At 26.9% G+C, this 13,709-nt stretch overlaps 1 protein-coding gene and 1 long non-coding RNA gene across 2 annotated transcripts; one reads left to right on the forward strand and one right to left on the reverse strand.

The window, feature by feature from the left end:
* Window positions 1-102: 102 nt before the first annotated feature.
* LOC113791936 (head-specific guanylate cyclase-like) lies at window positions 103-12,531 on the reverse strand. The gene is made up of 8 exons (XM_075823433.1): window positions 11,112-12,531; window positions 6,040-6,842; window positions 2,643-2,713; window positions 1,754-2,553; window positions 1,381-1,690; window positions 957-1,299; window positions 589-893; window positions 103-528 (listed from the first exon to the last, which is right to left on the reverse strand). Exons 2-8 carry the CDS (start codon window positions 6,619-6,621, stop codon window positions 321-323), a joined length of 2,619 nt encoding a protein of 872 aa, XP_075679548.1. The 5' UTR covers window positions 6,622-6,842; window positions 11,112-12,531; the 3' UTR covers window positions 103-320.
* Window positions 2,839-3,719, forward strand: LOC142645910 (uncharacterized). The gene is made up of 2 exons (XR_012846934.1): window positions 2,839-3,551; window positions 3,662-3,719. It is a non-coding gene; the product is annotated as an uncharacterized LOC142645910 (long non-coding RNA).
* Window positions 12,532-13,709: the final 1,178 nt, after the last annotated feature.

Genomic DNA, 13,709 nt, shown 5'->3' on the forward strand with positions numbered 1-13,709 from the left:
GTCGACACTAGATGGCAGATTGGATTTTGATTCTATTAAAAATCGAATTTTATTTATTGAAAAAAAAATGTTTTTTTTTGTATAATATAATAAAACGAATATAATAGAAGTATGATGATGCATAATTGGTGTATTCGAATTATGAAATGAATTCCCTGTCTTAAAGTTTTGAACAAAAATGATCATGATTATACATGACAAGCTCAAAACGATTTGTTTTGTTTTCTTTGATTGAATATTTTTGCATTCAAATGAATAGATTTTTGAATGTGTATTGAAATGTTAGGAATATTTTCCAAATTTTCTAGATTCGTAATTAATCAACTTTTATTGGTATCATTGTTCAATGAGTTAATATCTTCCAAAGCTCTTGTTATATGATTAGTTTGTGATAATTCAGTCGCTAATTTAGGATGATGATAACTATCGACAAATGCAGAAATTCGTTCTAGATTGGCTGGAAATTCTTTTGGCAAGCAACTTGGATCACGCAATGTGAATTTGAAATTCTGGAATTTTTGCAACAACCTACATTATAAAAATGGATAAGATAGAATGAATTTAATATTGTAGTCAGGATTTTTTTACCTATAAGTTGTTGGACTAATGTTGATTCGTTGGGCCTCACTATGGGATTCGAATTTATTGGCCAATGTCACATGAGCACCGAATAAACAATACCTGGGCATTCGAACACCGACAATTCCAGCCAAACAGGAACCACTATGAAGGCCGATTCGCATCTTAAATTTTTCTACATTTATATCTTTGGGCTTAAAACTTTTCACTGCTGCCATCATTTTCAGGGCCATGAATGCAGCTAGTACGGCATGGTATGATGATTGTCGATATAAACCGGATGCAACACAATAAGCATCGCCGATAGTTTCCGTCTGTAAAAAACAAAAAATTTCCGTTATCGTTCAGAATATTGAATCTGTTTGAATATTATTCACCTTATAGACATCGATTTCACCACAGAATACATCGAATTGTGTATACAGATCATTTAACATATTGATGATAGCCATAGGAGTGGCAGTTGAACAAATGGCCGTAAATCCAACAATATCCGAGAACAACATAGTGACATCATCATATTGTCGTGCTTCAACCGATTTACCTAACCATAATCGTCGTGCAACTTGGGCCGGAAAAATTAAATTTAATAGATCGACATTTTTACTTCGTTCAATTTCGACCGCTTGATTAGCTTTCTGTATCGTATCCTTAAGTTTATCCATACGACGTTTTAAACTCTCTTGTGCTCTTGATTGTTCTTCAATCAAAATAATATCCCTAAATGGATAAAAAAGAAATGAATCACGTACGAAAAATTTTCATTCATTCAATGTTTTTTCATTAAAAATTATTACTTGCCTGGTCGCATCATGAATAGGAATGTCTGATAAAAAAAGGCCACGACTAGTTAAGGATTGTAATCCTTTGACGATTGGTGATCCAAGAAATAATAAACATTTCGATTCAACACATTCAATGATTTGTCCTTGTAATTCCATACTACGAAAATGTTCATTTGAAATGTTATCACGTATACGTAGGATAAAGGCAAGATTGATTCGATGTCTGATTGATTCGAAAAAGAATCCCACATTAGGCTGTACAATATTGAATACGTTGGAAATATGTACATTCAATTTATTTTGTGTACCAAATATTTTGCTAAGACCTTTATAAAATGGATGTTATTTCAATTTTTTTTGTATTTGAAATTCTTGACAAAAAATATTACCTGTTCCATATTGAATAAATCGAAGATTTTGATCGCAGACAAAATGAAATGGAAACACTCGTTTAAATGTTTGTATGTACATGAGCAATTGTTCCGGTCGATTTAAAAGATACGATTTATAACGAGAAACTAATGAATCATCATTGACTAAAGTGGCATCCGATCGACGATTTTCTATAAAGAATTTATATTGATCCGATCCAATTTCAACATTAACACGAATAATAATGTTAAATAATAATCGTGCTACACGTTGAAAAAGGCCAGAAAGAAAACAGGCAACAAAATGACATATTGGTTCCATTATATTGTATGTGACAACAATTTTCGTTTCAGAATTATTGACAAAAACAGTGATTGGCAATAGATCCGGTTGTGATGGTGTCCAAGCTCGATTAGAAAAATCTTTCATTTGGCTAACTTCTTTATAAGCAATCGATTGTATATTTTCAATATTCACTAGAAATTCGATCAAATTTTCACCGATAAAATTTAATGGCTTGGAATCGATGGCCAAACATTGTCGAGCATATTTTTCACCCATATCGACAATTACCTCCTCCCAATTGAGACCAAGTTTTTTCACCAAACATTTTGTAAAATTTTCCAAATGATCATATGTAACTGTATGTGATTTTTCGTCCAAAAAACAACTAAATTTGTTTTCATCACTACATACAGTATTGTTGTTTATGTAAAGACATTTATTTGTTTCTATATTATCGATCGATCCACTTGATGAATCTTTACTGGAAGCATATGATTTTGTCGAAGTTGAACATTTGGCAGCAAAGTTTTTACTTAAAACAATAAAATAAACAACAAAAAATAAATTGATTTGATTTCTTGTTTCTCATCAAAATTGATATCGATTTATTGCAAAACTTACCAAACATCATCCCATGTAGATTTGTTTCGATTCTGAAAATTTTTGCTAATAATTTCAAAAATATCAGAAGCCTTTATTGAACAAAAAAAAAGAAAAGAACAAAAGAAAAGGAAATGAATATTTTTCGCTTGAAAGATAAAATTTACAAACAATAGATGGCACTAGTTTACTCCTAAAACGAAGAATATTTAGTGGAAAAAAATTCTTTTTCGTCAACATTCGATTTTGGAATGAACATCTTTTTTTACAATTCCTAAATATTTTGCAAAAAGAAAATCTGTTTGATCAAAAATTTAACTCTGAAATGGAGAAAAAAAAATTCCAAACAGAGATTATTGAATTTTTTTTCCTAAAAAATTCTTTTATCAATGTCATCATAATAGATTAATGCTTCCTATGAATATCCTACATTGAATCGATTCATGAATTTAAAACAGTTTTGTCATTTCATACAATCATTGTTCATCATCAATATTCTGGAATGTAATAATATTTTTTTCCAGCTATTTTCATTCATTCAATTTTCATTCATATTTTGATGTACGACACGATTCATACAATTTCATGGCAGCTAAATAAGAATTTCTTGCTGCATTTAAATTTTTTATTTCATTTTCCATTTTTATCACCATTGTTGTTGAGCATCAGCACATTTGACAATTGAAATTTTTTTAGAATGTTTTCCATATACTGTGTTTGTTTTATTTTGTTGATTTTGGATCGCTTTTCCTATTTTATTATTATTATTATTTTTAATCTTCATGTTAACGCCTGTCTTAATGTTTTTGGTAGAAAATAATGCACGGATCACACCCGAAATAATGTCATTATCATCATCATCATCATCATCATAATCATCACTTAATGTTTTCAATACCGAAATACAAGATTTTCAAACACACATGTTGTGTATGCGGAAAATTAATGATTGGTTTTTTTTTATCGCATAAACCTTGTTTTCACTTATATATTGTCTATAATAAACTCGTTTTTTTTCTCATTTTATTTTTGTCATATAGCTCATTGTTGGACTACAAAAAAAATTGAAATAAAAGATCTAATTAGTGTGAAAGTGTATCCCTCCAAGAAACAAACAAAACAAAAAAATATTAAAAGGTGTATCACATCTATACGAACAAATGGACACCCACCCAGCCGCATTCACACAGAATTTCCAGCTATCCACATACACAAGTTAATTGAATATCTATCTTCATTCAATTCACTTCGAATGACACGATTAATATCTCATGGGAAAAATTTTCCCAAAAAATTTCATCTTTTTTTTTTTGTTGTTGAATTCAACCTATTCATTTTTGTTTTGTTTTTTTTTGCTATTTCTCGTTTGACTAGTTATTTTTTTTGTCATCCATTTATATATTGGTAATTTTGTTTATTTATGGATGGACAAAACAATATCATTCTCTCTTTCTTGAGCGTGACATAATCATCATCATAATCATTCGATTTATTTTACATTTCTTTGTAATCAATTCATCATTTTATTTCATTCTATAAATAAACATCGACATTTATCTAACACTTTTGGACACAAAGATATTCAAAAACAAATTCGAAAAAACATCTTTCCAACAATTTTAAAATGGCGTGAAATCTTATGATGTTTTTTTTTTTGCTGTTTTCATTCTGCATATATAATATTATTATGAAAGTAACTTTATTCTTCAAACATAATTTACATCTCAATCAAACATAACAATGGCAATGTTTGTCTGTTAGAAAATTTTTGGTCGACACACACACACACACACTATTCTTGACAATATTATTAAATTCAGTTGTTGTTGCATTTTTATCATCAAAATTCAACAACAACAACAACATATATCATATTCATTATTAAATATTTCAAACAGAAAAATGAAAAATTCTTAATAATAATAAAAAAACAAGAATCGTTTACGATTTTGAAAAGAAAAAAATGAATTCAATTTTTTTAATTTAACATTTTTTTTCTGTTCATATATGATTTTCATTAATTTTATATTATTAATTTTTTTTTTGCTTGGTAAATGTTAACACGATACAAATTATGATTGTTGCATAAACCTATAGTCAAAAATATGAAAGAAAAACTAATAATGAACATTTATAAGAATATGACACATAAGCAAAGCATTAATCGTCATAATAATATTTTTTTTGCAACATTCTTTTGTCATTTTTGTTTTATGTTGTTTGTCATAATCTCTCTGTGTGTATTTTTTTTTCGCTGTTATATTATTCATTCTAGACAAAATTTTCTTATCGTTTGAATTTTATGTTGAATTTCGTTGCTTAATAATTGTTTCAGAATAATGTGATGTTAAAAAAAACTAATAAGAATAGAAAATTAATATTGCTAACATTTTGTCAGGAAAATATTCGATATTCTTTCTATTGTTTACTCGTTGTTCTTAGATATATCTGTCATATTTGCTGTTATAATTTTGTTGTTTTAATTTTTTTTATTATTAAGAAATTATATTTTCATTAACACAATAATAGAAATTTTTTTTCTTCTCATAAAATAATCGTAACAAATAAATGATAAATAATGACTGAAAATTCTGTTATGTTTCAATAATGATTATGAACAAACAAACAAAAAAAAATAATGACACACATCGGATGATAAAGAAATAATTACCATTACTATTCTATTCCAAGCAACAACATTTATTTCTTTTTCAGCCTTTCAATCAATAAATGGCTTGTATTGAAATTATAAAGGCAAAATAGGAAAATAAAGAAATCATAATCGTAATTATCTTACATTTTTTTTTCGTTTGTTTTCATTATAATCAATATATATTAATCATAGAAATTTTCCATGTAGAAAAAAAATGAAACAGGAAATGAATGAACATTTCCGATCAGTTCTTTTTTCTTTTGATTTCCGTTTTCATTGTGTATATGTGTGTTTTGGTGCGATTGCATGTTTTTTTTTGTGTTATGAATATATTCTAATAAATCGAAAAATTCGATCAAATGAATGTCATTTTGTATATTGACGACAAGATTATGGAACGACTACAATAACAAAACACGATAGTAAAGAAAGAAAAAGAAAGAATAAAGATGAAATTCTTTATTCGCAATTGTGCTCTTTGACATCGACCCGAATTCGATCTTCTTTTTTCATTCTTATTAGCATTATTTTTTCTTTATTGAATCGATCACTACTGTTATCTATTATCGGTTTTGCCGATCTCATTTTGATGATGAAGTAGACTGTTTTTTTTCAATTTCATTTGCTATTTTTTTTTTTGCCTGAGTCAGCTCGATTTTACATTTTTTTCCTGATTATCTCTGCATGTGTGAATTTGATTTTTGTTTTCAGAGATTTTTGTTTTCAAGTGAAAATGATATATAAAAAAAGAAATATATTACATACTTTTGGATATAGTAATTTCATCAATGCCATACTAATATGTTTTAGATCAATTTTATCTTCATCATCATTATTATCAATACGTATCGATGAATCATGATGTGTTGATATTATTGCCGATTGTTGATGTTGTAATCCAGTTGATGATGATGATGATGATGTTGGTGAATTTTCAATCAATGAATAATTTCTTGACATCATTGGACATAACATTATGTTGGCCGATTTTGTTTTTGTTGTTGTTGTTAATGTTGTTGATGTAGATAATGATAATGATGAACTAATGTCAACGGTACCGGCTGTTGTTCCTCGACGAAATATCGGTGTTTTAATTAAAACTGATGATGATGATGATGATAATGATTCCGATGATGATACGGGTAATGAAGACATTTCACAAATTGAATAACTCCTATTCTGTTCGATTGAAAAATGTGATGGAACATTAAAACTTTTCGGTACACTTGTCGACATTACCGAATTTGTTGATGTTTGTGGTAATGTTGATGATGATGATGTAATTATCGAATGAATAGAACTATCATTCAACAATTTATTTCGATTATTGTTGTTTGATGTCGACATTATTGTTCGTTTCCAGTTCCTTTCATTAACTTTATTTATAATAAAAAATGATAGTTTGTTTTCTAGGTTTTTATTTCATTCTTGATTAAATTATATGTCATATCATCATCATCATTATTATTGTTTTTGATCATCATTAATCTTTTGTTTTTTTTCTTTCATTCAATTTGAATTTGATCCAGATCATTCATGATGATGTTCAATAATGTCTTTCAGCTATTCTACCATAATTGATGTCAGTATGTCATCAAATATAAAGGGAAAACAAAAAGGAAGAGAAAAAGAAAAAAAAACAAAAATTAATTTAATGGAATTCATTTTTATTTCCTAGAAAAAAAAATAATAATTTTTTTGACAAATAATTTTCATTTTTCATCATTATAATCATCATCATCATCATCATCATCAAATTCTGTTGACAATTATGACACCACGAATATAAATTTTGATGGTTATGGCTTGTGTGTTCCATGAGTAAAAATAAAAATCGATTAATTTTAATGAAATTCTTTTGTTTAAGAATTCATGATGTATTTTTACTGTTGATTATATTTTGACATCAAACATTAAGTTAGTCAAATTTTTTCATTTTTTCATTTTTTTGAATATAATGCCCATTGGGCATTTAAAAATTCATTCAATCATCAATTTTTTTTTGGTCTTTTACCCAATGAAAGAGATTTTTGAGAATCTAATGTTTTCTGTTTCTTTACATCAAAAATTCATTAAATCCAAACTGATTTTTTTTCCAAATAGAGGAGACGACATGGGACATAAAATTTAGATTTTTATCCAGGGAAAAAAATATATTTATCAGCATCACTAAGTCATAATTGTTTCAGAAGAAAGAGAGAAACTTAGTCCATGGATACTCGAATCATCGACATCTTTTCTATTCAACAACTAAAAGGTGATTATTATAATAACTAGTGAGTAGTTAATAGTTTATCCAGGAATTTATTTTCCATCGTTTACTTGGATGATGATGAATGAATTAATGGAAAAAAATTGAATAATTTTTCCGACTTTTTATTCGGTTATTTTCTCATTCCATCAACAGCGGCTACGATGATGGAATTTCTATTTTATTTTTTTTTTTTTCGTTTATTTTTTCGCTACTGAAATTAAGTTTTGGTTTTTCACTGAATTCCCTGATAACTGTGAAACTCATGTCAAGTTTTTTTTCTTCTTCTTTTTCTTTGAAATGGTCTGATTTCAAAGTTCTTCATTGACGGGCTATTCACCGAATCCCTGCTTGTTTGTTTGTTACGATAGGCAATCACTTTGAAATAAAAGTTTTTACCATTCCCTGTCAGATGAAGCAATTGATGGCCATTTATTGTAACTCAAGAAGGGAATGCCAAAAATAAAAAAAAACTCAAAACTAATAAACTATATTTTGAAGATGATAATTTATGGGGATCATTTTGTGACTCAAAAAATATTTTTAGTTTATCACCGTTATAAAATACTCAAAAACTTTTGAGTCATTGAAACACGTATAAAATAAAGTTTTTTTTTGTTTCTGTTCATTTAAGTCATTAGGTCATATCAAAATGAAACTTGATTGAAACGAAAACAACAACGACAACAAAAATTTTAGCACCAGCAGGCATTCTTCACTTGTTTGTTTGTTTGTTTTTTTTTGTTAACTAAAAGTTAACTGTTTATTTTATGTGTTCACATATAGAATTTGATGGAATCCGTGCTGCTAAAAACACATCATCAATATATTGTTAAAACAAACATTCAGTTGATTTTGTTTTTTGCTGTTACTTGTTTTTTTTTATTATATTCAAACAGTATACAATTGATGAATCTAGATTGATCCCAAATGACTATTGTTTCTATAAAATTTAATAGCCATGTTTTTTTTTCTTGCTACCATGATGATGATTGTTGAGGAAGAGATGATAATGATGAATCCCCGAAAGACAATAAAACAAAAACAAAACAAAACAAAAATGTTACGAATCCTAGCCATTAAACATAATCATTGGAGAATTCTTATCCACAAGAAAAAATTGATCATTTGATTTATAATTTAGATTGATAAACTGAATAAAATAAAGTGTTAAAATTGCTAATAATAAAATGAAAAACTAAAGGTCTAATCAAATTTATTGGAATATAAGAATATTCTGAACGTATATAACCAACAAGATAAATGTTTATTTCATTCTATTGCATGTTATTTTTATATATAAATGTTTAAAACAAGGTGTCTATTCATTTATTATTATTATTATTAATGATAATTTTATAACCGAAATCATAAAAACAAACATCAAACATAACCACACATGACAATAATAATAATAATAAACGTATGTTGTTGTTATTTTCTTGCCATGGAATTTGCCATTCTTTCCACATTGATCTACTAGCTTTTCAATGATTTTTTTTGTGTTTGTCGAACCAAAGATGATGATGAAAAAGAAAATTATAATCATTTGTTATCTTTGTTCTTTTTTTCATTCTTCTTGTCGTCCAGTGATTTTTGATTTTTTTCTTTTTATTTGTTTGTTTGTTGTTGCCAACACACAGATTTTATTACAACAAAAAAAAAAAAAAAGAATTTCATAGTAACGTGTCCTGCACCAATATCCTGATCATTATCATTATTATTAACATCCTCAATATATTTTATAATCGAACAATCTGTTCACTTTATTCATTAGTTTTTGGTGTTTGACTGTTTGTCTATCGTTTTGTTTGTTAACTAATGTTAACGATATTTTTTCTTTTCTTTTCAATTGCGAACATGAAATGTTTAAAAATAACTAATTTCATTATTCTGTTCAAACAAATTTCATAGAAATCAGTAAAAAAATTTCAGGTACTTTTTAATGTTGTTCGTACTTAACTTTATCGTGTGTTTTCGCTCGATTTGGCTAATTCATATTATCAATTTTCTTTTTGGTTCTGATAAACAACGACAATAACAAACATTGTTGTTGTTGTCGTAATCGATATAACAAGCCTATTGAAAACGCGAATAATGATAAGGATGATGCAATTATTGGAACACAAAATTGATCGTTGTGTTTATTTTTTTCCTCATCATTTGCTCATTTGACAATGTAAATTTTGTGGTCTTTTTGTTTTTTACATGTGTTCGACACGGACAATAGAATAAAATGACAATAAGGGATTAAAAACATTCGATGTATCTTTTCTTTTTTTCTTAGGGTCTTTTTTTTCGCTAGATGAATCATTTCATAAGAGACATTTCACAATATACATTGAATAAATGATGATGATGATGATATCAATTGCTCGATTGATTCTTGATACAGACTACTGTTTTTGTCATGTTTTATTCTAACAAATAATCAATTGTTTTTTCTTCTTCGTTCTTTTTTTTGTCAATCTTAAGTAAAAAGATATCTTTATTGACAATCAATTTCTTTTAAAAAATAAATTGTTTTATTTTCTATCTAATTAATTTAAAACATGAATTTGTTTACATCATCAATTTTTTTTCGGTTCAATTAATTAATTCAATTCGAATTTTTTTTCCTTCTTTTCATTATATTGAATATATACCGATCATGCGGGTAAATGTGAAAAAACGTAATTCAATTTGTTGTTGAATATTTAATTGATTTTTTTTGGAAAATTATATTTTATACAGTGAAAAAAAATCCGATGAATTGTTTAAAATTAATTAAGAATTACAGTCTTTTCAATAGTTGTCTCTGTTGATTAATATTCTTAAATGACCAAACTAAGTATTGTTTCATCATGTGTATCAACTTGTGAATCATTGTGAATTCAAATCAGTCAATTTATTCGGTATATTTAGACATCATTTTCTAGAAAAAATCAATTTTTCTTGTATATCTATTCGGAACCAATTATGTGTTTGAACAATGATTTTCACTTTTTTTTCTCTGTTTTTTTAATCAATATATTGACTATTTGTTGAAAACAACCAATAAGAATTCTATTGATTTTATAAGCAAAAAATTGTGTAAATTTTTCTTTATTGATGGTAATTATCATAATCATCATACAGAAAAAAAAGATGAAAATCTATTCATAAAAATGAGGAATTATTCTTTCATTTTTTAATGCATTTTTATACTATGTGAGTTTTTAAGCAGTTCGAATAATCGATTCGATTTTTTAGCATCTTTATTGTAATCAAATTGAAAATGAGTGTTTTGTCGCTTAACTTTAAGTGGAAAATCTCTTATTTTTTGCACACATATTGCAACAACAAATTCTTGAGTGGCTTCATTTTTATACAGAATCCACTATTTCATTAGTTTTTTTACAAAAAAAAATCTCATTTTCAATTAATTTACATTATTCGAAATTTTCATTTATGAAATTATACAATCAATTTGACTGCTTTCAATCAAGAGGGAAGGAAAATATTTTGATTTTACATTTAAAACTATAGTAATCATCATTCCCACACCCGAACAAAAAATAAATTGAAATTTACATATCCATTACAATGGAAAAAAATGAATACTTACCATATTTTTCTGATTTATTTTTTTTATTTTTTGTTGCTTAATATAAATTTAAATGGATTCTTTTATGTTGTTTGTTCAATCGACTGATGATGGTTTGATTTTGCCAGAAATTATTATTAAATAAAAGTCATTAAAATCTGAAATATCGTCGAGGAATCAATTTTGAAAAGGAAATTAGTATTGATGAAATTGAAAAAGCATTTATAGAATTTTTAATTATTATCTCAACGAAATGAAACATGAATGTGAATGCCTTGACCATTTACGATGATGGATTAATCGAAATTTATTGTGGTCGTTTTTGTTATTCTACCTCATTGATTTCGGGGTAAATTCGTTAATAGAATCGTTGTGTGTGTTTTTCTTTACCAATTTTTTTAAAAATTCTTATTATGATAATGGCAGTGTAGTTTAATGTTTTTTCGACAAGAAATCTGTACGCACATCGGGGAAAACGCTAAATATTACATTGTTTATAATGATGTTGATCATTATCATAATCATCATTATCATCGATATTTTGATAAATGAAAAAAATTCACATCAATATTGTATTTAAGTTGGAATAAAAAATTTTTGATTTCAATTCAGGTAACAACAGCAGCTGTAATCATTGAATTGATAATGACAGCTCTTTTGCATGGTTAACGATATCGATTGTTGTCGATGATGATAACAGATTCTAATAAAAATGAATTCTGAGATGGTTATTGTAGAATCATACCAACGTACCAAATAATCGACCAAACAAAAAAGAACGGAAAAAAACTTATATTCTTATATACCTATGGACCATCATCTAACATTTACACAGCACACACCGACATACACACACTTTTGGTTTAGGAAAAATGTTTAGTCGTTATTTTTTTTTGTTTTCGTCAATTGGTTTTTTCACGCACAAAAATCATCACAAACATTTTTTATGAAAAACTTTTTTTGAATTGGTTCTTATTCTTTTTCCTCTCTTTATTTTTATTCATTTTCTTCAAAACATTTTGTTTGATGTGAAAATTTTCTTTTAATAAATTATCAAGCTGATTGATTGTTCGAAACAGAATAGAAGTACAATGAATACAATGATGATGAATGAATGAATGAAATCAATAAATGAATGAAATGAATTGATTGGAATTTTAAGTTCAATAAATAAGAAAAAAAAATCTCGCGCCTGGTACTATTTTGTAAAATTTATTTTGAATGACATTTTGCACACCAGCCCACACACACACACACACTTATACAGAAATTCATTTGTTAAACATCATAAACAAACAGGCACGCAACACATACACATATAAATACAAGTGATAAAATTGAATAAAACGGTAACAGAATTAGAATTGAAATAATCAAAAATTCTGCCTGCTTGCCGACTGCACTCGCATGCACACACACACACATGCGGACCGATTCTTTTGATAATAAACGTGAAAATTTTATGTTTGTTTGCTATCGCGTAACAAACACCAATTCAAATTTATGCTCTGCGCATATCAAAATGAAGTTTTTTCTTTTGAAAAAAATAATATTCTTATCGTCCATGTAGTGTGTAAATTCATATTGTTTTTATATATCTTTTTTTTTCTTACTAAAACACTATACTATTCTGGTTTCTTGTTTTTTCTTGCTTCTTCCTCAAAATATGATTTCTGGTTGTTTTCATTGATGTTGTTTATTGTCGTTTTTGTCTGATTATGTTTCTGTCGTACAACAACTAATATGATGTAATATTATGGAAGGATGTCATGTGCGTTAAAAAAGAATTTTGGAATTTATTTCTGGAAAACAATTGAATATTCTGTTTTTTTTTCTTTTTATATGTTTGTTTCTTTCTGTATCTGGATCATATCATTGGTCGTGATTATTATGATGCGGATTATGAAGATAAAATTCTTTTAGTTACAAATATATCATCTTTCATTCTATTTTTTTTTTTGTTGAAAAAATATGCTAATCGAAGCCAATTGATTAGGGATGATTGATTTCTATTATCATCACATAATCGATCACAATCAATAATTTCAATACAGAATTAAATGCACTGATCAACGATCAATTCTAATTATAATATTAAATTATTATTAATAAAGGAATTTTCAATGAGCGAAAAAAAACAGACCATCTGGATATGAGAATTTTGTTTGTTTGTTTCTCTTATCCTATTTTTGCAAATTCATACTACACTGTTCAGGATTTATTTGATCATAACCCTCGCGTTAAACGGAGTATTATTGTTGTATATTGAAAAAAAACTACTTCATAAATCGATGAAAGATAAAAGTAGAAATGTAAAAAATATAGGGAAACAAATGAAAGAAAACTAGCCACTTAAAAGTGGTGATCCATTTGATATTCGACAGTTGATATTCGACGAGTTAGTAAAGTGAATAAAAAAAAATAAACGAACAAAAACAGAATCGATCAGCAAACTGAACTGAACAGAAATAAAAATAAAATAGTAAAAATAGCCAATGCAAGCAAAAAAAGAAGAATAAAAATATGGAACTAAATCATACAATTTTTCTTTTGTTTGATGATTTTTTTTCGATGATATGATTTCTTCATAGATAAACAAATCTCTTTTTTTTCCGTCGT

Source organism: Dermatophagoides pteronyssinus, unplaced genomic scaffold, assembly GCF_027571235.1.
Source record: "Dermatophagoides pteronyssinus isolate colony J.1.1.1.1 unplaced genomic scaffold, Derpt_VIB-CSIC_2022.12 sq0028, whole genome shotgun sequence".
Classification (NCBI taxonomy): domain Eukaryota; kingdom Metazoa; phylum Arthropoda; class Arachnida; order Sarcoptiformes; family Pyroglyphidae; genus Dermatophagoides; species Dermatophagoides pteronyssinus.